The 25,696-nt window shown below is 51.2% G+C and overlaps 1 protein-coding gene and 1 non-coding gene across 6 annotated transcripts; both read left to right on the top strand.

Annotated features, from left to right (window-relative positions):
• The first annotated feature begins 237 nt into the window (after window positions 1-237).
• On the top strand, window positions 238-24,736 carry CHD4 (chromodomain helicase DNA binding protein 4). 5 transcript variants are annotated; one of them, XM_074975453.1, is made up of 39 exons: window positions 238-351; window positions 1,697-1,848; window positions 4,955-5,082; window positions 5,294-5,485; window positions 5,804-5,922; window positions 6,316-6,557; window positions 6,632-6,759; window positions 6,935-7,070; window positions 7,602-7,783; window positions 7,949-8,188; window positions 9,380-9,583; window positions 9,684-9,889; window positions 10,322-10,453; window positions 10,729-10,825; window positions 11,333-11,524; window positions 11,627-11,827; window positions 13,073-13,210; window positions 14,973-15,094; window positions 15,224-15,397; window positions 15,692-15,833; window positions 16,166-16,297; window positions 16,398-16,515; window positions 16,758-16,882; window positions 17,203-17,440; window positions 18,303-18,475; window positions 18,656-19,028; window positions 19,195-19,283; window positions 19,368-19,501; window positions 19,815-19,959; window positions 20,203-20,368; window positions 20,765-20,874; window positions 21,209-21,335; window positions 21,571-21,648; window positions 21,761-21,898; window positions 21,993-22,101; window positions 22,401-22,533; window positions 23,576-23,771; window positions 23,902-24,077; window positions 24,250-24,736. In XM_074975453.1, the coding sequence occupies exons 2-39, from the start codon at window positions 1,752-1,754 to the stop codon at window positions 24,265-24,267; spliced, it is 5,850 nt and encodes a 1,949-aa protein (XP_074831554.1). In that variant the 5' UTR covers window positions 238-351; window positions 1,697-1,751; the 3' UTR covers window positions 24,268-24,736. The 5 variants fall into 5 exon arrangements, with proteins under 5 accessions (XP_074831554.1, XP_074831545.1, XP_074831537.1 ...); XM_074975444.1 differs by lacking the exon at window positions 238-351 and having other exon boundaries at window positions 18,656-18,836; window positions 18,942-19,028; window positions 24,250-24,735; XM_074975436.1 differs by lacking the exon at window positions 238-351 and having other exon boundaries at window positions 18,653-18,836; window positions 18,942-19,028; window positions 24,250-24,735.
• On the top strand, window positions 20,396-20,538 carry LOC141981099 (small Cajal body-specific RNA 11). The gene has a single exon (XR_012637656.1).
• Window positions 24,737-25,696: the final 960 nt, after the last annotated feature.

Genomic DNA, 25,696 nt, shown 5'->3' with positions numbered 1-25,696 from the left:
GGATGTTTGAGTGAGGGGTGAGTGTGTGGGGAATATTATGGGATGTTTCTCAGAGGGAAGATTGTATTATGGGATGTTCCTGATGGGAGGGGTGATTATTATGGGATGCTGGGCCGGCCAGTGAGTAGGGAGTTCTGAAGGGAGGGCAAGTATTATGGGATGTCTCAGTTGGGGGGTTGCCAGGGTGATGGGGGCGGACCCATTGCCGAGGTGTCGGGCATATTATGGGCTGGAAGCGGGAGTGGGGAGGGGCCTAGCCGGGCTTTTTCCCCTTTAAGAGGTGGTGCCGGAGCCGGGGCCATTTTCCCTTCAGCGGCGGCAGCGAGAGCGAGGAGCCGGGGGGCGAGCTGGGTGAGGAGAGGGGCAGGGACCGGACACGACCCGCAAATTGCTTCAAAGGGCAGGACGCGGGGGCTGCAACCACTCATGGGGCCGACTCCCGCCCCCGTCCTGTCGCCGCCGCCGCCGAGCCGCCCCCGACCCTGGGAGCTGTCCTGTCCCGTCCCAGGGGCGCCGACCTCGGCCTGGGCGCCGTGTGTCCCCGCTGGGCACGGGGCAGCCGCGGTGCTCGGGACCCTCCTGTCTTGGGGCTGCCTCGCACCAGCGAGCGAGGGGCTCGCGTCCCCTCCCCCCCCCCCCGCCGCCGCCGCCCCCGGGGAACGGCCCCGCTCATGGGGCCGCCCCGCCCGCCGGGACTGGCCGCGCGCCCCAAGCCGCAGCTGCGCCCGCCCCCAGCGAGGGGCACGGGTGGCCGCGTGCTGCTGCTTGGCTCCCCCCGCGCGCGCGCGCGCGTGTGTGCGCGGGGGGGGCAGGCTCGCCGGGAGCCCGCGCGGTGCCTGCCACGGGCTCGCTGTGCCTTTGTTTTCTCTGCGTGAAATCGGGGGGCCTCTGTCAGCCTCCCGGGGGCGTGGTGGGGCTCCTTGAACGGGCATCTCTGTACATTGTCCCGTCCTGCCCTGCTGGCTCCGTGAGGGGGGTGGGACGTGAATCTCCCGGGTACCGAAAAGGCTTTTTTTTGTGGTGGTGGTGGTCCTAAAAGCACGTCTTGACGATGGGAAATGTTGGGGGGGCTGCGATGCGGGTCCCTCGCACCGCTAGGGGCTTGTCTTCGCTGGAGTTTTTACCTCATGAATTGATCGGCAGCTCAAGGCAGCGAACACTTTCTTTGTAAAGGCGAGTTTGGCTGTTCCCCAAACACTTGTTCCATGCTGCACCCGCTTGTCGCTCAGCCGCGGCTGGCTCCCGGGAGATGTAAACCACCAAAGTTTGGGGACCATCAAGAGTAGGTTTGACAAGAATGTTAACTATCTCGAATTAAATTGCGACCAATTGGCTAAAAGTCACAAAACTCCACTCAGCCTTACCCTACAGCACTGGTACCAGTCTGGCATCATATTGCAAGGGTTTGGACACTGTTACCATCAGACTGCCATTTGGTGGCCCTTTGCAGGAAATGAATTCATGGTACAGTTTAATTCCCAGTAGCTACAAAACCACCTTCATCAGGACCCTGAACTAGTGCTCAGTCTCAGCGTTTCCACGCTTCCCTACTCAGCCCTTATGTTGTGGGCTGCACGTTTCCAAGTTCACTACAGATGTACATTGGGCAGGATTATTGCATGGGGATGTGGGTTCATGCTGATTATCATAGCTAACTTTTTTTGCGTTTTTATTAACCTACTGGCCTGACTGGCAGGAAGGAGACAAGGCTGCAGAAGCTGTCTGAGCCCAAGTACCCTAATTCGGAGGACATGGCATCGGGCATTGGATCCCCATCACCTTGTTCTGCTGGCAGTGATGATGAGGAGATGGAAATCCTGCTGAATAACAGCATCCCTCAGCACCCAGGTATAGATGGCATTATAGGATGTAAAAGGGAGTGGTAGTGGGTCTGTTCTATCTATTTTATTGAATGGGTGATGCATGTAAAATGTGATGTACAGGGAGGAGTTTTGTTTAGGAGCACAGGTGATTAGAATATTTGGGTCTCTTTACTGTTTCCTTTTTAAAAGCTGTGGTCTGCACACTATAGTGAGGTAGAACTTGTTTTATTCCAAGCTAGTGCAGGCTGTTGGAGGTCCCTAGGGCAGGCAGTCTGGTTTTAATGGGGCATCTGAGTGCCTGCAAGGTATATGTACCATGGCTGGGAGCAGGAAAAGTATGTGAGAGGGTAAGGTGTCTGGCTTCCTCTCATCCACCTGGGAGCTCAGACCTGCTGACAGTCCAGAGGAAACTGCCTTGGGCTATTGCATGACCCACTTTCTGTCTTCACCACACCCTACTCTCCAGGCTTCCCATGGATCATTCTACACTGTTCACCTTAGTCCTGTTCTTAACCAGAAGTCTGAAGCCCCTGGGGGCCTGTGAGCAGGTTTCAGGGGCTCTGCCAAGCAAGGCTGGCATTAGACTTGCCAGGGCAGAAAGTCCTAGCCCTGCTGTGAGGGGCAGAAGCCCTGGGGCGCTCAGCCCCACCATCCATGGCTGAAGCCGAAGCCTGACTAACTTAACTTTGCGGGGCCCCTTGTGGCATGGGGCCCCAGAAACTGCCCTGCTTGCTACCCCCCTAGTGCTGGCCCTGACTTTTATATGCAGACAAATGGTGGTTGTGGCATGGGTGGGCCATGGAGTTTTTATAGCATGTTCGGGGGGGGGCTCAGAAAGAAAAAGGTTGAGAATCCCTGCCTTAGTATTTGCTTCTTCAGGCCGCATACCTGGTTTTCACTATAACTGCAGTCTCTGTATGGAGAATGGGGATGAAGTTACAGCTCTGGTGACTAAGCCCTAGGCTACACTGGTGGGGGGTGGGGGGAGAGGGAGAGAGTCGATGTAAGGTACGCAACTTCAGCTATGAATATAGCGTAGCTGAAGTTGAGGTACCTAGACTGACTTACTGCAGCGTCTTCACCTCAGTGAGTCGACTCTGCTTGCGCCTACTCCGCTTGCGCCTCTCACGGCACTGGAGTTCTGGAGTCGATGGGAGAGTGCTCAGGGATCGATTTATCGCATCTAGACTAGACACGATAAAACTACCCCCGATATATCGATTGCTACCTGCCGATCCAGTGGGTAGTGTAGACCTACCCTGAGAGTCAGCTCTCAGGTTCTATTCCCAGTTCTATTGCTGACTTTTATGGATGTACAACTCATTTTACCACTCTGTAAAATAGGAGTTCTAGAAAGGAGCTCTAGAATCATCCCCCCACACTTAGCCATTTGTGAGTCTGGGGCAGGGAGTCTTTCCAAGGGAAGTCACTTAAGTCAGTGGTTCTCACCCCATGGAAGACCTCTGTGTACCCCTAGGGGTACGCATACCCATGATTATGTCAGCTCACCTAGATATTTGCCTAGTTTTATAGCAGGCTACATAAAAAGCACAAGCAAAATCAGTTATGAACTAAAATTTCATACAGACAAAGACTTGTTTGTGCTGCTGTATATACTATACACTGAAATGTAAGTACAATATTTATATGTCAGCTGATTTATTTTATAGGTATGTGGTAAAATGAGAGAGTCAGGAATTTTTCAGTACTAGTGTGCTATGACATTTTTGTATGTTCATGTCTGATTTTGTAAGCATGTAGTTTTTCAAGTGAGGTGAAACTTAGGGGTCTGATTTGTCTTGTGTACCCCTGAAAGGGGTACAGTAGTCTGGAAAGGTTGAGAGCCACTTAAGTCACTGGAAATTTAAGAGGTTCAGGGAATGTACTGGGTGAAATCGGGGGGGGGGGGGGGGGGGCTGACAAAGCCCTAAATCAGAACTGGTTGGAAGGGAAGGATAGGGAGCCTGTCCTGGTAGATAAGATACAGGCAAATATTGCTTGAAGGGGATATATTTGTGTCCATTGTGAATATGGACCCCATCCTGAGCACGTTCCTCTGTGCCCCTTATTCTCCGGTGGCTGCATCTGCTGTGAGCTGTGGCTTCTCCCATCCTGCCTTGCTTCTGTGGTCAGGAGGCCATTTTCCCTTGGAGGGAGAAAGAGTGAAAGTTACTCAGTAATGGGTGGGGTGGCTGGGGAGGGAGAGAGGGTGAGTGGTTGGGCTGCTGTGGATCCGGTCACAAAGGAAAGGACTGTCTGGCTGTCCATTCCTCTCTGGGCTTTGTGTGGGAAGGAGGGGGAGAGAACACAGATGGGAGTGTGTTTTTGTAGGTGGGGGAGAGTTGGCATGCATTACAACAGTGAAGGACTGAGCGTGCTGGCTGTGGTGCTGGGAAAGCGATGCTTGTGGGCTGGCTGCTGAGGCAGGGATCTGGTGAGTGAGTTGTCCTGAACAGAAGCTGCCCAGGTGGGAGGGGAAGAACCAGTTGCAGCTGACTGTTTTGTTCCTTGCTTGCCATTGTAGGGCCCCTGTGCTGTAGGGGTTTCTTCTGGGGACTCTGGGATAGAGCCCATGCCCTCATCCCTGATCAGCTGGTTCTCTTGAGCTTTCTGCTACACTCATGCTGCCTATCCCAAAGATCAGCTGGGGGCTTCCTGTCTTCCTTTTTTCCTCCCTTACCAATTGGGGCTGCTCACATCTGACTGCTGAGTCCTCTGCATGTGGCCAGTATCTCCTAACTCCATTTTTGCTATGGTTGCTGGGCTAAGGAAATTCCTAACCTGTTAAATAACATGTGTGGCTTTGCTTGGAGAAGGAGCAGTGGGCTAACTGGGGTAAATGATGATGTGGGCACTATGAGGGTCTAAAGGCTTTTGATTTCGCCCGTTTCAGTACGGTATGATCAGTCCGTTACTGGACACTGTTAGACAGGGCTAAGACAAATGTGTGGATTTGTACGTGTGCACCAAGGAGTTGAAGAAGCAGTTGAGCTGTATGGGGAGTGGGGTATGCTGTGATGCAGCACTCTTGGATTGTGTAGTGTGGCCCAAAGGGCATGATGGTGGGGCTTGGATTTATATCCATGCTTCCTAATTTTTCTGCTCTCCCCTACCTACACATCCCCCTCCAGAGCCTGAAGAAGAGCCAGAGGAAGAGCTGCTATCAGAGGCTGAAACTCCCAAAATCAAGAAGAAAAAGAAGCCCAAGAAGCTGAAGGAACCAAAAGTGCCCAAACTTAGCAAGCGCCAGAAAAAGGAGGTGAGGAATGGAGGGCTGAGTGTGAGGGGAGATTCTCCCATGGAACAGGCCCTGAAGACTGGGCACATAGGCAGTCATTCCTGTTGCTGCACAGCCTGAGGCAGTGACCCCTGGTTTGAACCCCGTGGAGTGTGCGGGAGGGTGTAGTGAGTACTCCTCTTGGATCTCTTCTCACAGCTGCCTGATCTTCTCTCTTCCCAATTTCCCCCAGCTAGGGGACAGCTCTGGTGAGGGGAATGAGTTTGTGGAGGAAGAAGAGGAGGTGCTGCACTCAGACAGTGAGGGCAGTGACTACACCCCTGGGAGGAAGAAAAAGAAGAAATTAGGGCCCAAGAAGGAAAAGAAAAACAAAGCCAAGCGCAAGGAAGAGGAGGAGGAAGAAGAGGAAGATGATGACTCAAAGGTGAGAGAGTGGGGCGATAGGGCAGCCTATCTCCTAGATCTGACCTGGCGAGACCATCACATTGCCCCCTTACAATGGCACACGGGGGCTGTCCTGCTTGTTCTTCCCTCAGTCCTCTAGACTTGGCCCATATGAGCCATATTCCCAAATTACTTTCCCCTCACCCTAGACCTTGAGGGGGAATCCTCTGACCCAGAGTTGTCATTTCTCCCCCACACACCCCCAGACTGATGGGCTTGCCTGCAGTATATAGAGGCTAAACCCCTTTCCATTGTATCTGGTCACCCTGGGACTTGCTGCCCGTCACCTTTTGCACAGGAACCCAAATCATCTGCTCAGCTCCTGGAAGACTGGGGTATGGAGGACATTGATCATATCTTCACAGAGGAGGATTACCGTACTCTCACCAACTACAAGGCTTTCAGCCAGTTTGTCAGGTAAGCTTTGAGCCGATGGGGCTTTTGGGCCTCTGGAGCAGAAGGGAAACAGGACAAAATATCCTTGTTCCCAGGACCTCAAAGCATTTTAGACATTAAATGCCCACCTTTTGGTGACAGTTACCACCAGGGAAGGGGGAATGGAGACAGCAGTAAAGTGATTGGTCCCATGGTTTTTCTGTCAGTTGTAAAGCAGGGACACAAGTCCATATTTTCGGGCCCCCTTCTGCTCTAATGTAGACATCATTCTTCTCCCAGAGCTAGAAATATTTCCTCCTCAGGAGGGTGGCAGCAGCTAGTATCCTTGGGGTTAGGCTGGATTGTAGTTCCTGTGATGAGGGGGATCCAGTATCCATGTCCGTTCGGTAACACTCCCTCTTTGCCCCCGCACAGGCCACTCATAGCTGCCAAGAACCCTAAGATAGCTGTCTCAAAGATGATGATGGTGCTGGGGGCCAAGTGGCGGGAGTTCAGCACTAACAACCCCTTCAAAGGCAGTTCAGGGGCCTCTGTGGCAGCTGCAGCGGCTGCGGCTGTGGCTGTGGTAGAGAGCATGGTGGCCAATGTGGATGCTGTCCTGCCCCAGCCCCCTGCTGATGTGCCACTACGTAAGGCCAAGACCAAGGAGGGCAAAGGTGAGATGAAAAACCAGGATGAGAGGTGGAATTTGGTAGCTAGAGATGTGTCTCACAATCTCTCTCACTCATAGGGCCTAATGCCCGGCGGAAGCCCAAGGCCAGTCCTCGTGTTCCTGACATCAAGAAACCCAAAACCAAGAAGGTGGCTCCTCTGAAAATCAAACTGGGAGGATTTAGCTCCAAGCGTAAGAGATCATCAGTAAGTGACTCTTCTTCCCTTTTCTCCCCATTAGGGGGTACTGATGATGGCAGGAACTTGCAGTTGACTAGCTCCACGCTTCCCAACATGCAATGCATGAGGATGGTCCAAGGATGTAGGAGGCTGATAAACCATAGCTGCTTGACTCACCATTCTTTCTTCCGGCATTCCCCAGAGTGAAGATGAGGATCTGGATGTGGAATCAGACTTTGATGATGCTAGCATCAATAGCTACTCTGTTTCAGATGGATCCACTAGCCGCAGCAGCCGCAGCCGCAAGAAACTCAAGGCTGGGAAAAGGAAAAAGAAAGGTATCCAAGTACAGTAATCCTCTGGGAATGGAGCACAACTAAGGAGATGAGGGGGGAGATACGAGAATTGTCTGCTGTTAGTGTCTAAGGACTCTAAAGCCTGGGACAGGAGAATTGTTTAGAGAGCTCGGGGTGGATGAACTACTGGAATGGGGTAAGACTGCTGAAAGGGAAGGGAACTTGAGTCTCCCCCACAGTTAGCACTGAAGAGTTTAATTCCTGAGGAAGGGACTGTGAGAAGCAATCCTGCCTTGGGTCCCAAAGGTAGAATAAGACATGAAGGGGCCTATGCAATTATTGCAGTTGGCAACAGCTGCTTTGCTGCCCTATCCTGGGTTTCTGTTTCCACTCACCTTGGCTATTGTGGAGCAAGAGCTGCCTGCCCCTGCCTTTTTTCTCTGGATCTGGAGCAATGTGTCTCTCCCTGTGTAGCCTTCTGGTGTGGCGGGGTATCCCCGCTGCTGCAGGAAGGAATTCTGCCAGTGCCAGTGACTTCCAATGATGTGTAACTGTCCCCACCACCCTCTCCAGGTGAGGATGACTCCACAGTTCCTGTGGATGGCTATGAGACAGATCACCAGGACTATTGTGAGGTGTGTCAGCAGGGAGGAGAAATCATCCTATGTGACACCTGTCCCCGTGCCTACCACATGGTCTGCCTGGACCCAGACATGGAGAAAGCCCCAGAGGGCAAATGGAGCTGCCCACACTGTGTGAGTACCAGATTTTATACACCCAAGGGAAGAACCATGGAGGAAGGGGGTTCTGTACTTCCTGTTTCTGCAAAAGGCTGAGTTGAAGAGATGGTGGGAGGCTGGAGGCACCAGGAGGGTGGGGGATTTTCTATACCCTGGACTAATTTTTTTCTTCTGCTGTAGGAGAAGGAAGGGATCCAGTGGGAGGCAAAGGAGGATAACTCTGAAGGCGAGGAGATCCTGGAGGATGTTGTGGGAGACCCTGAGGAGGAGGATGATCACCACATGGAGTTCTGCCGGGTCTGCAAGGATGGAGGGGAGCTGCTCTGCTGTGATGCCTGTCCCTCTTCCTACCACATTCACTGTCTAAATCCCCCACTGCCAGAGATTCCTAATGGGGAGTGGCTGTGCCCTCGCTGCACTGTGAGTCTCTGCTACCCCCATTTGCCCCACCTCCACAGGGTGTGGTATCCCTCTCCGTCTCAGGGCTGTGTAGTTCCCTCAGGGATGTAACTGCTCTTCTAGCTTGCCCATTTCTTTCTGTCTTTATTTGTTTGGGGCCTCTCTCCTCCAGCCTTACAGTGCCTCATAGCTTGGTTACCTTATTTAGACTTCAGAAAGGGGCTCTATGGTCGTGGATCCCAGTGCTGGGCAGACTTGTGCTACCATGTGCAAAATGGTTCCATCGACATGGCTCCAGGGACCAGAGGCTCCAACTTTCCTGGACCCCTGAACACGTCTGAGAACAAAGGCCATGGTTAAAACTATTCAATCCTAAAGTGGTGTTCATTTAGCTGAGTTCATTATCAATAGGGCACAGGTACTGGAACTAGGGGTGCTACAGCACCCCTGGCTTGAAGTAGTTTCCATTATATACAGAGTTTACAGTTTGGTTCAATGGTTCTCAGCACCCCCACTATACAAATTGTTCCAGCATCCCTGCAGGGGGGTGTGAATTACCTATGTGGGCTACAGATTTGGTGTCATATGCAGAGGCCTCACATCCCAGAACAGAGCGGGCATAGATGCTTACTGCACAAGATATCACTAAGAAAAGAATTTAAAATGGTGTTGAATGTATATGTGGCTATTGAGGAGATCCACAGTGAGAAGTATACAAGTTCTCCTGCTTCAGTGCATATTCCAACCTCTGACCAATTAGGAAGAAACTTCCTTTATGGGTAGGTTTTTCCATAATTGTCCTCTATCCATCAAGCAGGATACTGGACTAAGTGGACCCTGGGCTGATCTAGTCTAGTAGCTTCTTTTCCGTATAGAATCTATATGGGTTTACATGGCTCTAAGACATCTCCTGCAAGGATCAGCAGGAGGGCCAGACCTGTCCCCTGCCACCTGCCCCAGGAACATTGCACTCTAAGGGCTCCTCCATCCTGGAAGAATGACAAACTAGCAAAAGTTCAAAGACAAACCACAGATACTGAAGCACCAGAGGCTTTGAGGAGTTTGAGAGCAAAATCCATCTGGCTCGGTGAAGCCATGACTTAGGGGGATGTGTAAATTATTGGTATGGGTCTCCAGGGCACAAATGCTGGTGGGGAGTAGGGGTTGTTTGTATTAAATTCTGACATAACCACCTCTGTCTCCCTTCTCCAGTGCCCATCGCTGAAGGGGAAGGTGCAGAAGATCTTGATCTGGAAGTGGGGCCAGCCCCCGCTGCCCACACCAGTACCTCGACCAACTGATGCAGACCCTAACACTCCCTCCCCCAAGCCCCTGGAGGGCCGGCCTGAGCGGCAGTTCTTCGTCAAATGGCAGGGCATGTCCTATTGGCACTGTTCGTGGGTGTCTGAGCTGCAGGTTAGTGGGCTCTTGGCTTGCCTAAGGGGTGGACCGCTATCTTTGTGTGGTGGGAGGGATGCGTGATGCCACTCTAACCATATGTCTGTCCTGGCTCCAGCTGGAGCTGCACTGCCAAGTGATGTTCCGAAATTACCAACGCAAGAATGATATGGATGAGCCACCCTCAGGGGACTTTGGGGGTGAGGAGGAGAAGAGCCGCAAGCGAAAGAACAAGGACCCCAAGTTTGCTGAGATGGAGGAGCGCTTCTATCGCTATGGGATCAAGCCTGAGTGGATGATGATCCACCGGATCCTCAACCACAGGTGAGGGAGGGAGCAAGGATTTGTTACAGCAAGATCCAGTGGATTCCAGCCTACAGAGATAGTGGGGGGGCTTTCTCAAGAGTGTCAAGCATGACTAAGGGAATGGAATAGGATCCACTGAATTCTCAGTCATGGGAGGGGAAGACCCATTGTGATAAGATCCATTGAGACCCTAACCACAGATATCAGTCACAATTGGCAGAAAGAAGGTTGATCATGCATTACAGGTAAAGACGGGTTCCTATTATGATAGGATCAACTGGATCCCCTTCTGTGGGAAAGGGGATTTGATTCCAATTATGCTGGAGGTTATAGACATGGCTGCTTTCTTACTCCGTCCCCTTCTGTTTCCTACCTTCCTTCCCCTCTGTGCAAGGGGTGGGCTGGCTGAATCCTGGCTCCCACACTTGAAATTTATTGTTCTCTCTGCAGTGTGGATAAGAAGGGGAATGTCCACTATCTGATTAAATGGAGGGACCTTCCCTATGACCAGGCTTCCTGGGAGAGTGAGGATGTGGAGGTGCAGGACTATGACCTCTACAAACAGGCCTACTGGAATCACAGGTAAGAGGGTGGTGGGGGGGATCTACCTGAACTTCAGGATTGGTAGGATGAAGGGGATCAAGGAATCATTCTGCCCCTACTGACTCCTTTTTCCATAAAGCAGAGGCCCTGTGCCTGCCTTGCAGTGTGTTTCGGGGTTGGCTCATGTCTTGGCCACTTTGGATGATTTCCTTGTCCTCCTTGCTGTTTGCAGCCCCTCCCCATTCGGGGTCTCCTGCAAATTCCATTAAACTCTCACATAGCCCCACCCACACCCAAAGAATATTTTTGTACAGGGAGCTGATGAGAGGTGAAGAAGGTCGGCCTGGCAAGAAGATAAAGAAGGTGAAGATGCGGAAGCTGGAAAGGCCCCCAGACACACCCACAGTGGATGTAAGTTACTACTCCCTGTTAGGGGGGCAGGTGGGTTCTGGGATGTGTGGGATACCTGCATCTTAAGGGGTAGAGTGTGAAGCATGTTTCTTTCACTCCCACTAGTGATGCCAGCTGGTGCATCTGACTCGTACACATCAGTAAATTACTAAGCTGAAGGCAGAAGGATATTGTCTCCAGAGAGCCCCCCTATTGGGTTAAAGAGGATACAGAACCTTTAAACTCAGTTTTACCTTGCCATCTGGGGAGGGGACTAGCTGGCTTGTCATAGGAAGGGTTCGGTTTCCAAAGCTGAGCTCTTGAGATGGGATGCCATTCAGGCACAGTTGAGACACATGACATGGGGGATTGAGAGCTTGTTCAGGCATAGTTGAGACAGTGGCAGGACTATAGAGGCACAAGCTGGAGTCTGATGCATAGGAAACGGAAGTCTTGGTGGCTGGGTGGTTTCGTTTTTGTTTTTGTTTTGGTGCAAAGGGACTCAACATTTTTCTCCTCCTACTATAGCCAACGGTGAAGTATGACCGGCAGCCAGAGTACCTTGATGTAACAGGAGGGACACTGCACCCCTATCAGCTGGAGGGGCTAAACTGGTTGCGCTTCTCCTGGGCCCAGGGCACAGACACGATCTTGGCTGATGAAATGGGGCTGGGCAAGACAGTGCAGACAGCTGTGTTCCTGTACTCTCTGTACAAAGAGGTGAGGAGCAAAAGTGGCTGAGGATACCCACATATCTATGGGAATGCTCTCCTGCGCTGGTGGGATGCAGTTCTGTAACGCTTCTGATGACTCTGTCCCCAGGGCCACTCAAAGGGACCCTTTCTGGTGAGTGCCCCACTCTCCACAATTATCAACTGGGAGCGGGAGTTTGAGATGTGGGCTCCAGACATGTATGTGGTGACCTACGTTGGGGACAAGGACAGCCGGGCCATCATCCGGGAGAATGAGTTCTCCTTTGAGGACAATGCCATACGTGGGGGAAAGAAGGCATCCAGGATGAAGGTAAAGAGCCTTAAATTGATTCCAATTAAGCCCCAGTTACAGCACATTGGCTCACTTCTAAGAGTTGAGAATTCAGGACTTCAGTCTCTAGAAACCTGGTTCTGATCTGGGCCTTACTAAGTGAAAGTGGTTGCTAATTAAGGGCTGGTGGGCAATCCTCTGTGAAATAAATTCTATGTCAGATTCCTGGTAGGACAGGTGCAGCTCATGTTGTAGACGTTTCCACTCCAAGTTCAGTAATAAATAAGGGAGGCTGCGACTAGGGCTTCCTGGATCTGTCACTGGCTCACTGTGTGACCTTAAGCAAGTCCCTTCTCTTTGCTTCCATTTCCCCATCTGTAAAGTGGATGACACTGACCTTACTTTGTAAAGGAATTTGAGATCTATAGCACTAGATAAGAGCAAAGTAGTAAACTCAGATTGCAGCTCTGATTCCATGTAGAGCCTTGAAAGGGCCAGTTCCTCTTGATATTCGTGCCACCTGACTAGGGGGCTGAAAATTTCCCCCCTCCCCCCACTTGCTTCCTTTCACTGATAGATAAATAACCTTCCTTACCACAGCTGTTAGTTTCTGTAGCATTCCAGCTTTCCCAGTAAATAACTTTTTGAACATTCTAATTGAAAAGAGCCTTTAAACCGACTGCTTGCTTTGCCAAACCTACAGACAGGCAGCCTGGTCGGGGTGATGTTGCTGCTCAAAGCTTCCACGGCAGTATAGGGAAGCTCGGATTCCTCTGCTTTCACGGAGTGGCAGTGAAATGGGAACCATGTTGACAACTCCTTCTAGTCCTTGAAGCTCCAGGCAGCACTAAAACAGTTTCAACTAACTAGAGTTGTATGGCGTGGATTTAGTTCTCTGGCCGTACCATTCTCACCCCCACCCCGCCAAGTTGTTCTTCAGTAATTGTCCATTTCCCTAGCATTCTCCTTCCCTCTCTTCATCCATTTCTAAACAGTAGACTCTTCTAGAATGAGGCTTGGCAAGTATTCAGCAGCCTCCTTAAACAGTAACTTGTGGAATCCTATGTCTAACTGAACATGGTTGCTAAGGAGGTAAAATCTGTTTGTCCAAGTTGGAACTACCTCAGTGCCTGATATTAACACCTTGACTCTTGAAGCCTTGAATGATAGTGAATGGTCAGGGCAGCCTGATGCAAGGGCAGGACCTGCCCTTGCTGCTTAGGCCTGGGGCTGTACCTGTACTTCCCTGTTCCCTTATGACTAATCTCTCATTTTTCCTTGCAGAAGGAAGCATCTGTGAAGTTCCATGTGCTGCTCACCTCCTATGAACTGATCACAATTGACATGGCCATTCTGGGTTCCATTGACTGGGCCTGTCTTATTGTGGATGAAGCTCACCGGCTCAAGAACAATCAATCTAAGGTACAGAAGGAGTTCTGGAGTGATGGCATGAGGTTGAAGGTGGTGCAATTTATAGGGGTTTTTTAAACGCCAGACCAGTGTTTTAGCCTAATCTGCATAATACAAGCCAGAGAATGTCACCCAGTAATTCCTGATCGTGCCCATAATTCTCAGATGAGCTCCAAAATGTCTTAAAAATCTAATCTTGATTTTAAGGACTTCATGTGATAAAAGAATCTAACACTGGGTGGGCAAACTATGGCCTGTGGGCCAAGCAGTTTTAAGCCAGCTCTCAAGCTGCATCACGTGGCTCAGCCCCGCTCTGGTCGGGGCTGCACCACGTGAGTCTGCCCCGCTCCAGCCAGGGCACTGGGTCAGGGCCGCACCAGGCGGCTCAGTCCTGCCGAAGTCATAGCATGGCCCCGCTCTGGCTCCTACGCGCTCCAATGGGAGCTGCAGGGGCAGTGCCTGCGGATGGGGCAGCATGCAGAACTGCCTGGCCATGCTTTCTTGTAGAAGCCGGAGAAGGGACATGCCACTGCTTCCGGGAGCCGCTTCAAGTAAGCGCCGCTCAGAGCCTGCACCCCCAGCCTCCACCCCAGCCCTGATCCCCCCTCCTGCCCTCCAAACCCCTTGGTTCCAGCCCAGAGCCCACACCCCAACCCCAATTTTGTGAGCATTCGTGGCCTGCCTTACAATTTCTATTCTCCGATGTGGCCCTTGAGCCAAAAAGTTTGCCCACCCTTGATCTAACACATCCCTTGTAAGTGTTCTTATGAGCTCATTGTTTAAAAACAAGCAAGCCAGGTTGTTCTGTATGAATGATGTTCCCATGATTTCCACCCCACCAAACTCATCTACAAACTTAATCAGCAATTTCATGTTTTCTCCCAGATAATAAAGCTATTAAATAATTCAAAAGAAATCCCCATCAGAGTGACACCCTACTAACTAAGACCATTTCTGATCCATTTCAGGTGGACTACATTGACTTGTTATACTTCTAACATTTTAATCAGTGCTGTGTAGTACTAAGTGGAAGTATGTTGTCAACAGTAACCTTTGTCAGCTAAACTTAATTTCAAAGTATCAAGTCTGTCTGACAACTTTATTTTTCATAGAACCATGTTGACTGGCATAAATACTTGTTTAATTTGGAGTACCATATCAGCATTCCCATGTTTTTTGGCTGGGACTGCTTGTTGGGTTAACCAGCCTCGTTTACTGCTTATACATACTGGCACAACCTTGACTTTTTTCCCCCAGTTCTCTGGAACTTCCCTAGTATTCATAATTCATTAAAAATTGCCAGTAATAGTTAGATCTACTTGGCCAGGGTCTCTTAACTCTTTGAGAGGGAGGGAGCCCGAAGGAATGTAGGACTCCAGTTCAGGAGGAGGTAGAGTGGACAATGTCAGTCTGGACAATATGTCAGTCTGGAGAAGGCTGGTTGGCTGGAAGAGTCTGCAGTTCAGATGCTGCACGTTTCCTTTATGCCTCTTGATTTGTGGGAATTTGCTACAGCAGGGTCTCACCCAGGCGGGTCTGAGGAGTGAGTATTGGGCAATGTGTGAATGAGATCGGCTTCTGTAACGACACTAGCCAGGAGGTGCAGTATGTAGGACTCTTTCACAGACTGTCCCTGTAATCTAAGATGAACCCTTGCTTGAAGGGTTGATTCTGGAAGGAATATTTGTCTATGGCACAGTATCTTGTGTTGGAAAGGGGGACCTGCAGACTACCTGGATGAGTCCATTGACTCCCTTCCTTTCTTTCTTCCCAGTTTTTCCGGGTGCTGAATGGATATTCCCTCCAGCACAAGCTACTGCTCACAGGAACCCCTCTGCAGAACAACCTGGAGGAACTGTTCCACCTGCTCAACTTCCTGACACCTGAGAGATTCCAGTATGTCTTGTAATGCAGGCCCAGACTGAGTCTGCTTCCTTGTCCCCCTCCCCCACCCTATTTGTCTCCCCATGGACCTGCATCTCCTTCCCTTGTGGCTCCTGCCCTGAGTGCTTGTTTTTCCTGCAGTAACTTGGAAGGCTTCCTGGAAGAGTTTGCAGACATTGCCAAGGAGGATCAGATCAAGAAGCTGCATGACATGTTGGGCCCACATATGCTGAGGCGCCTCAAGGCTGATGTTTTCAAGAACATGCCCTCCAAGACTGAACTCATTGTCCGGGTGGAGCTGAGCCCCATGCAGAAGTGAGCATGGGAGGGTGGAGGAGCTACTTGAGACCAACTTATGCCTTATCTAGGTCCATATGCTTTGGACATACTGGGTGGGATCAAGAATTCTTGCTGCTGCTGCCAGGGAGGAATAATCTTACATACTCACGTAATAATGACTGACTGACTGGCAGAGTATAGGTAGCACTAGCAGGGAAGAATTGCCTAGGTAGTGCCAGGAGCTGGACTGATGCTAGCTGGGGTGTGCGTGTGGGTGTTTATCAGCCCTTTTGTGATGGGGGCTTAGTGACTCAGATTCTCTCTTCACAGGAAATACTATAAATACATTTTGACAAGGAACTTTGAGGCACTGAATGCACGAGGTGGTGGCAACCAGGTCTCCCTGCTCAATGTGGTCATGGATCTGAAGAAATGTTGTAACCACCCCTACCTCTTTCCCGTTGCTGCTATGGTATGTTCTAGCCCTTCAGTCCTCCTCTGAGCAAGGCCCCTTACCATTCACATGGGGTGAGCCTGAACTTCCTGCCCCTTAATTTGGGCTTGAGATGTTTGTAGGCCCTTCCTTTATTTCCCTCTGCAGCCCCTGCCAAGTGACAAGCAGAGGGAGCCTCTCTGAAGGGGCCACAAGAGGTAGGGAGGGGAAGATAGAGAGAAATGGAATGGGAGTGTAGGAGCCAAACTGCAAGATACCAGTTGAACAAAGATGATAGTGCTGAGCACCATCGTGGTGCGAGAGTCAGAAATTTAAGAGAAAATGTACCTCCTCTTCAATTCCTCCCCCAGGAAGCTCCAAAGATGCCAAATGGGATGTATGATGGTAGTGCCCTGATCCGGGCATCTGGGAAACTGCTGCTGCTCCAGAAGATGTTGAAGAACCTCAAGGAAGGAGGACACAGGGTGCTCATCTTCTCACAGGTAATGGGGCAGTGCCTCCCAGAGGCTGGGGACCCTGTGTGTGAGAGGGGCAGCAATCCAGTTTGGTATCTTCCTGCTCAGCTTTATCTCCTTGTTCCAGATGACTAAAATGTTGGATCTTTTGGAGGATTTTCTGGAACATGAAGGGTACAAATATGAGCGGATTGATGGTGGGATCACAGGGAACATGCGCCAGGAGGCCATTGATCGCTTCAATGGTATGGAACCCTATACACCCCACAGAAAATGAGAACCCTCCCTCACCTCACAAATGCTTGAGGCCCCACATCTGCTGCTAACCCTTAGTGCTGATCTGCAGCACATCCTCTCTGCCATTTTTAGGCCTTTGGGTTGACACTGCCTCCATGCATAAGGGGCTGGATGTGATGAGTCTGTGGAGTTGAATCTAATGCGCATGCTCTCCCCCATCCCCTTCGCTCTCCTCCCTCTCCCCCTGAAGCTCCTGGTGCTCAGCAGTTCTGCTTCCTGCTTTCCACTCGAGCTGGGGGGCTCGGTATCAACCTGGCCACAGCAGACACAGTGATTATCTATGATTCAGACTGGAACCCACACAATGACATCCAGGTAAGGCTGTAGGATGGTACTAGAGTCACTAATGGTAATAGGTGACCCTTAAGAATGAGAGGTGGTGAAAGAGAAAGTGGAGGGAGGGGAGAGAAGGAAGTATATATGTAGTCAGGCAGGGGAGGGGGAGACTCCACTGTGAAGAAACAAAGCACTAAGTGGGGAGGGTGCGGTTGGAAGGGATTTGGCAGGGAAGGCTGTTCCCAAAGGGTAACCTGCAGGAAATGGAAGGGGAGAGTGAAAGAGCCCAGGAAGGTCAGATGGGTGAAGCAGTGTAGTATTTGGTTTTGGGGTTGATTTGAACACATCTTCCCCCTCAGGCTTTCAGCCGTGCACACAGGATCGGACAGAACAAGAAAGTGATGATTTACCGTTTTGTGACACGGGCTTCAGTAGAAGAGCGTATCACTCAGGTGGCCAAGAAGAAGATGATGCTAACACATCTGGTGGTGAGGCCAGGGTTGGGCTCCAAGACAGGCTCCATGTCCAAGCAGGAGCTTGATGACATCTTGAAGTTTGGTACTGAGGAGCTCTTCAAGGATGAGGCCACTGAGGGTGGTGAGTGCCTGGGTGTTGTCTAGGGCAGTGGTTTTCAAACTTTTTTTTTTCCCCCCAGGGACCCAGTTGGAGAAAATTGTTGATGTGTAACTGGGGATGAGTGGTTTGGGGTGTGGGAGGTGCTCAGGGGTGGGGCCAGGAATGAGGGGTTCAGGAGGTGGGAGGGGGCTCTGGGCTGGGGCAGGGGGTACAGGCTCTGGGCTGGGGCCAGGGATGAGGATGAGGGGTTTGGGGTGCAGGAAGGACTCTGGGTTTTGGGGGGGCTCAGGGCTGGGGCAGGGGGTTGGGGTGTGGACTTACCTCTGGTGGTTCCCAGTCAGCAGTGCAGCCACCAGAAGCGGCCAGCAGCAGGTCCAGCTCCTAGGCAGAGGCACCCAAGCAGCTCCATGCAGCTCTTGCCTGCAGGCACCACACTCCCTCCTCCTCCTCCCCTCCAGCTCCCATTGGCTGGTGCTCAGGGCTAGGGCAGTGTGCAGCACCCCGTGGCCTCCTTGCCTAGAAGCTGGACCTGCTGCCCGCTTCCAGGGCACAGTGCAGTGTCAGAACAGGTAGGCACTAGCCTGCCTTAGCTGGGCAGCACCGCTGACACGACTTTTAACATGCTGGTGCTGACCAGAGCTGCTAGGGTCCCTGGATGCTGAGCAAGGTGACCCAGTGCCTTACATGCTGCAACACAATACTGGGTCGCGATCCGAACTTTGATAAACACTGGTCATGGGGATGCTGCCCAACGGGTGGGGATGCTTTGTCCTCCACTGAATGGCAAGAGGGCTGAATGCTGCCTCATGGAGAGGCCTTCTGTGGCACACTCCCAAAAGGCCCTTGAGTCTCAACACCAACTGACTGTGCTCCTCTCCTTCAGGTGATAGCAAAGAGGGTGAGGACAGCAGTGTCATCCACTACGATGACAAGGCAATCGAGCGACTACTGGACCGAAATCAGGATGAGACTGAAGACACAGAGCTGCAGGGCATGAATGAGTATCTCAGCTCCTTCAAGGTGGCCCAGTACGTGGTACGGGAAGAAGAGATGGGGGTGAGTGTCTTGCCCCTCCTGTTCCAGGGTGCAGGAGTTAAACAGGAACAGATGTGACTAGGATGCGGACATGCATAGGGTTCCGCTAGAAAGTGGTGGGGAGGGGTGAGCAGCAGGTATCTGCCCCAGTGGGGGTTTTGAATGCATGGCTATTATCGTATCACTCTCCCCCTGGAGCAGGAGGAGGAGGAGGTGGAGCGGGAGATCATTAAGCAAGAAGAGTCAGTGGACCCCGATTACTGGGAGAAGTTGCTGCGTCACCACTATGAACAGCAGCAGGAGGACCTGGCTAGGAACTTGGGCAAGGGTAAACGTATCCGCAAGCAGGTCAACTACAATGACGGCTCCCAGGAGGACAGAGGTACAAGAGGGACACCCACAGGGATTTTTTTTTTTGTGGGGCTGGGGAGAACAGGACCTGCAAAGATAGGGTCTGTCAGGCTCTCACTTTTTTTTTCTCCTCCAGATTGGCAGGATGACCAGTCAGATAACCAGTCGGATTATTCAGTGGCTTCTGAGGAAGGAGATGAGGATTTTGATGAGAGATCTGAAGGTAGGTGCCCTAGGAGCCTGGGCAGTATGTCTGGGAGGTGGCAATCGGGACACCTTGGCTTGAGAGCTTGGTGCTCCAGTCCATCTCCATGTAGCATAGGATGCCATGAGTGAACGTTCTCACTGTGGTAGGTTGTGTACCTCTTACCTGCTTGTCTGTCTTCCAGCTGCTCGCCGGCCCAGTCGCAAAGGCCTGAGAAACGACAAAGACAAGCCCCTGCCTCCCCTTCTTGCCCGTGTGGGAGGGAACATTGAAGTAAGTGGTACCCTGGAAAGGGCCTTTCAGTCCATGTGTTTGTGTGCCTGGGGCTCTCACTATACCTGTCCTTCCTTTTTCCAGGTGCTGGGCTTCAATGCCCGCCAGCGCAAGGCCTTCCTTAATGCCATCATGCGCTATGGGATGCCACCCCAGGATGCCTTCACCACCCAGTGGCTTGTCCGGGACCTGCGTGGCAAGTCTGAGAAGGAGTTCAAGTGAGTCTCTGCATTGGGCAGGGGAAGGGAGGAGGCAGCATCTGTGAACCCACTGGGAAAGGGTGAGAATGGTAGCAGAGGGCTCGAGGGGTAAAGGGGGCTGCATGTTGCAGGGGCAAGAAGCCTGTTTGGGGAGGCTGAGGAGGAATAACCAAAGGGGAAACTGAACCAAGGGAAGGGAGCTCAGGAACTGTCTTGGAGTACTTACAGGTCTGAGCCAGGAGCCTGTTGCTTGGGTCGCTGGGGACTAGGAGCCGCAGGGCAACTTTTCCCATATATGTTGGACCTTCAGGCTGATCTAATACTGCTACAGGGCCTATGTCTCGCTGTTCATGCGTCACCTATGTGAGCCAGGAGCAGATGGTGCGGAGACCTTCGCAGATGGGGTTCCACGGGAGGGGCTGTCCCGCCAGCATGTCCTCACCCGCATTGGGGTCATGTCACTCATACGCAAAAAGGTGGGTGCTTAGTGGAGCAATGCTGAACTCTCCCTCCACCCCACATCATCCCTTTCTCCTCTTATCACAGAAGCCCTGAGCTCTTGTATGCAGTGGACAAACAAGTGGCTGCTCTCTTCCTCTCCCACCCATCTTTGGGGACTCCCCAGCCTGTGGTGTCTTGAGCGATCCCCATCTACCCTGCTTAGAGAGGCAGCTTAGTGTGATCTCTCCCATGATGTCTTTCTCTGCTTCACCCACCAGGTGCAGGAATTCGAGCATGTGAATGGGCGCTGGAGTATGCCAGAACTGGCAGAGATAGAAGAGAACAAGAAGCTTTTGCAGCCGGGCTCGCCCTCCCCCAAAACCCCCACACCCTCCACGCCAGGGGACACACAGCCTAACACACCTGCCCCTGCCCTTCCACCTGGTGAGACCCTTCCCCTTGCATAGCCCCGCGTCCTACCCCTACCAGTGCTGTTCCCCTCACTTGAGCTGTGGTGAGGAGGACCTTAGGGTGGACGCAGATCAACCTGCCTCTCAGGTTAGGAGGGCTGCCCCCAAGAGATGCGCATGCCCTTAAAGGCACGAGAGAACATTGCCTTTCCCTGGGTGGGCTGTGGCCAACAGGCAACTCCTGCATCTGTCCTGTGGGGTCTGAGGGCTTTGGTCCCATTGTGGTTCAAGTTAGGGTGGAGGTCCATTTTGTGGGAGCTAAGGGAAAGTTGCACCAAGTTGCAATGAGGGTCAGCTTACTGATGGTCTCTCTTTTTTTTTTTTTTTTTTTTTCATAAAAATATGCTGGTCTTGGGTGGGGGAGGCACAGAAGAGGGTGTAAAGGTGGAAGAAGGAGCCAGTACTAGGGAGCAAGGGGAGCCCATGGAGTCTGAGAAGGAATCCAACCTAGCTGCTGCTGAAGCAGAGGTCCCAATGGAGGTGAGTTAGTAGCTGTTTTTGTTGTCATACTTTTATAGGTATCTCTTCTTCTGTTGCCCTGTCTCCTTTCTCCACACCCCCACCCTACCCCCCGTGCCTGGGACAGAGCTAGACTCTGGGGATTCCTAGGAAGAATGCATCATCTTGTTAACACTCTGTAGAAGTATGAAGCAGCCCTATTTTGTTCTCTCCAGCACTCTGTTCTCCCACAGCTACCCTCTGTGGCGCACTCAGATGTCTTTCACGCTGCCTTCAGCTTCCGGTGATGGGTGGGGTTTCATAGGCTTTGTCCATACACTGCTCCTCCTTGAGTGAACAGGCTTTCTCTCATCAGCAGTGTGCCCAGCCTGTGGAGACACCCCCACAAGAGGCGAAGTCCCCAGTGAACCCCCCAGAAGCAGAGGAGAAAAAGCCAGAGGAACCAGAGGTGAAGGAGGAGCCAATGGAAATGGAAAGCAAAGGTATTAGTTGCAGGTTGTTAGAAGCCCAGAACTATGTGCAGGACCCCAGTTGTCTGTACAGCTCTGGAAACATGCTACTATCCTCTTTTGGTGAGGGTGAGGCTTGAAACATAAATGTGAATGGGGATCACATGGCTGTGACTGCGGAAACAGACCACGTTTTAGACTGAACAGTTAAACCCTCTGTAGCTACCAGACTTGATCTCATGGCTTCTATTACTCTTTTCTCATGCAGCTGATGTGGAGAAGATTGAAGATAGAGTGTCTGCTGAGCCCTCTGCTGAACCTCCGACCATCAACCTGGATGAGAAGGGTGAGTGTGGCAGGGTACTGCCAGCCCTCTTAATTCTCCACCTTCTAGAGGGGTACCTCGTGAGTGCACTGTGGTACTCTATTTTCTCTCTAATGGGTCCTTGTTTCTGCAGAGGAGAAGAAGGAAGATGACAAGAGAGATGTGGTGATGCTGCAGAATGGGGAGATGCTGAAGGACTCTCTTGATGAGAGGCACAAGAAGGCAGTGAAGCAGCGCTTCATGTTCAACATAGCTGATGGTGGCTTCACTGGTATGAGGGGCCTGAGTGCAGCTACACTTACTCTGCCTCCGCTCATCTTTGGTGAAATCCCTTTTGACTTTCTTTCTTTTTTTCCCATTCTCAGAGTTGCATTCTCTATGGCAAAATGAAGAACGAGCAGCAACTGTCACCAAGAAAACCTACGAGATCTGGCACCGGCGCCATGACTACTGGCTCCTGGCTGGGATCATCAAGTATCCTTCCTCTGACAAAACACCTTTTTCCCCCTTTCTGGGAATCTGACCCATCCCCAGAAAGGGATCTTATCAAGTGGTGGCTGGAATATAGTTAATGGGATAGCCTCATATTTACCCACCCCAACCAAGATCACAGCTCCATTTGGGGATCTTAACAGGAGTTGCTACAATATAGTGAGCAAGATAGTCTCGTCTCTTGTATCACATTGGGTGTGAGGGAGATGGAATCCTCTTTGCTTGGAATATGTGTTCCCTTGTTTTCATTACCTTTGTTTGCCTGAGCTCCTCTATCTCAGTCATGGCTATGCCCGCTGGCAGGACATTCAGAATGATCCACGTTATGCCATCCTCAATGAACCCTTCAAGGGTGAGATGAACAGGGGCAACTTCCTGGAGATCAAGAATAAGTTCCTGGCCAGGAGGTTCAAGGTAGGAGCTGCAGAAAGAAAATTGAGGGCATCTGCCTATCTGAGACTATTTCTGATGGATAAAGAGAGCATTGCTATCTTTCATGCTTGCCCACTGTTAGGTTCTCCTGCAATCGGGCAATATATGAAGTGGATTGGGAGTGCTTTGGCATCAAAGGGGTGGGGTTCAGTTTTTTTGTTTGGTTTTTTTCCCCTCTTCTTTCTCCACCCTCAAGCTCCTTGGTGTTACAGCTCTCTTAGGGTATGTCTAGACTAGGTTAAAATAATTTTAAAACATGTTTGACATATTATAGAATCCTAGCGTAGATAGCGCATGCTGTATTCACACTGCTACAGTAGGGTTCTAAAACAAGTTAACCCATGCTTCAATAAAACCATTTTTCTTCTGGTCTAGCCACGCCCTTGGAAACTACACAAGAACTGTTGTTTTTTTTTTATTTGTTTTGTTTTGGTTTTGTTAGCATGTTTGTTTTTCTGATTGAATTACTATGAAAATTGTCCCAGACTGCTCTGCCTACTGAAAAGAGAATAGTGGCCATTTGCCTGCTTAAGAGCACTTGTTCCTGGGGTTTAGGGGGGGAAGAGGGAAGGAAGAAATGGCCTGAAGGTCCTTCAAGGAACACCTACTGTGAATGTGTTCATGTGGTCTGTTTGCTCCTTCAGGGGATAAAGAGGATAAAACCATGAAGGTACCTGAGGGAACAGTCCCTGAAAAAGTGAGCTATAGTTGCATGGAGAAGAGGATGCTTAGGAGATTTTGTTCTGGGACAGGGCTAGTTCTTTTGTGCATAGTGTCTAGCACAGTGGGCACCTGATCCTTGACTGGCATTTCTAGGCACTACCCCAATATAAATAAGAGCCTGGGAAATGGAGCTAAGGGAAGGAGCTGCAGTAGCTCAGGCCTGAGAAGATGGGGTGGGGATGTTGGCAGAAGGTAAGTCTTAGAATCTGGGGGAGTAGGAAGGTGTGTTTGATAGGCTGCTCTGCAGGAAATAACTGGAGATGGTGTGGCAAGGCTCTCATACATATCCTTTCTCTCTTAGCTGCTGGAGCAGGCACTGGTGATTGAGGAGCAGCTGCGGCGAGCTGCCTATCTGAACATGTCAGAAGATCCATCGCACCCGTCTATGGCCCTCAATACACGTTTTGCTGAGGTGGAGTGTCTGGCGGAGAGCCACCAGCATCTGTCCAAGGAGTCAATGGCTGGGAACAAGCCAGCCAATGCTGTTCTTCACAAAGGTGAGGCAGTAGATCATGCTGAGCAAAGGTGGACTTGACTCATGCTGCTATTCTTCCCCCGCCCCCCCCCCCATTTCCCCCTGCGCAGGTGCCCCTTCCTCCTCTAAATACACACCCCTTTCTCTTCCAGTTTTGAAGCAGCTGGAGGAGCTTCTGAGTGACATGAAGGCAGATGTGACTCGGCTGCCTGCCACTATTGCCCGCATCCCACCTGTGGCTGTGCGCCTCCAGATGTCTGAGCGTAACATCCTCAGTCGATTGGCCAACCGCAGCAGTGAACCTCCTCCCCCACCACCTCCCCAACAGGTAAGCATCCTCCCCTCCCCTGGCCAGTAGAGATCCCCATCCCTCTTGGAGCTTAATCCACCCCACTCCAATCCGGTCGTTTATCAGGAGGGAGTGGGACCCATGGGGGGGAGTGTCCCAGCTGGATGGGTGCTGTCAATAAGAGCTCCTAATGCATGTTTTCACCCCACAGGTGGCCCAGCAGCAATGAGTCCTTGGCTTGGTACTGTTGACTTCTCGACCAAGCTGAAATGATCCTTCTTCACACGCTACCCTTCCTCTGCCTGACGTTCCGATCGGGTGCTGTTCCCCTTGTTGGACGTTGCTGCACGGGCCTCCCTGGGGGCGAGGAGACTCCTCCCTCTGCCGCCAGCCTGCACAAGCAAGGAGTGTGCCAGGGCTAGAGGGGGACATGATGGACTCTGTACATAGTGACTGGAGGCCACAGCGCCATGTCCTGTTACACAGAATCCAGGCTGCACTGCTCGCTGCCTCAGCCTGGAGTTCCACGTTTTTTGTTTTAATCTTATTTTGAGTTTGTTTACTGAGACGAGTGTACAGATGAGACCAAGCAAAAGCCAGGACAGAGACACAGCTACCTCCATCAAGATCGTTTTTAATACAAAAACTGACTGGACTTGTCCACTAATAAACAGCTAAAAAAGATGAAAAAAATCTTGATAAAACTGAAAAATAAAGGTTTCCTTGTATTTTATTCTGCTGTCTTTCGTAGCTGTGCTGAGAAGCTGTAGGGAGGAAATAGCGGGAGCTAAACAAGCAATCTCTGGAGTGCTGCTGCTGCTTTGCCCTTCTAGGGCCTGGCACAGGGTGGGTCCATGGTATCCTGTAGCATGAGCCGCCTTCTGTGCTCCACAAAGACAGAAATATTGTCAGATCCTCATTTGCATGCTGAGATGCTGCTACCTCCTTTCCAGCCCAATCTGTGATCAGTGCAGATCTGTGTCATTTATATTACTGCTCAGGTAATGAGCTGTCAAAGGCTTGTTACTGGCTTGGGCCCCTCATGTCCCTGATTTCTATACCTTTACAAACGCTGAGTAGCGTATGTCTACACTACAATTAAAAACCTACAGCTGTCCTGTGTCAGCTGACTCAGGTTAAGGGGCTGTTGACTTCCCAACCAAGCTCAAATGATCCTTCTTCACACTCGACCCTTCCTCTGCCTGACATTCCTGGTTGGGTGCTGTTCCCCTTGTAGATGATTTGGGCTCTAGGGCACCCCTTGAGCCCCAGGAGCCTGAGTCAGGTGTCTTGTCTTATAGTGTAGATATACCCAAGGTGCTAGTAAGCTATGCCCAGTTTCTGATCTCTGTGGCTACTGTCTTCTCCCCCATAACTGAGTCAGTGCTGCTAGGGCTGCTGCTATCAGCACACGCCTGGCCAGAGCTGCCTGCTTGCTTCTGCTTTTAGCAGGGCCAGACTTTTGGGCTTGATAGCTCCCCACCTTGCCATTTTTGGAGCAGAGGGTGGTAATTGCTCTGATCTGGCAAATACATAAGTGCACATTTACCCCCCTCTCCCCCAAAATTCTGGAGCAGCTGTTGGGACAAATCCAGTGTTGCTATCTCTAACTCTTTGTTAATTTCATTGTATGTGATGTTTGGACAGAAGTGAATTCA

This window comes from Natator depressus, chromosome 1 (genome assembly GCF_965152275.1).
Source record: "Natator depressus isolate rNatDep1 chromosome 1, rNatDep2.hap1, whole genome shotgun sequence".
Classification (NCBI taxonomy): Eukaryota; Metazoa; Chordata; order Testudines; family Cheloniidae; genus Natator; species Natator depressus.
Note: the sequence above shows the minus strand (reverse complement) of the source record. Positions and strands in the feature narration are given on the sequence as shown.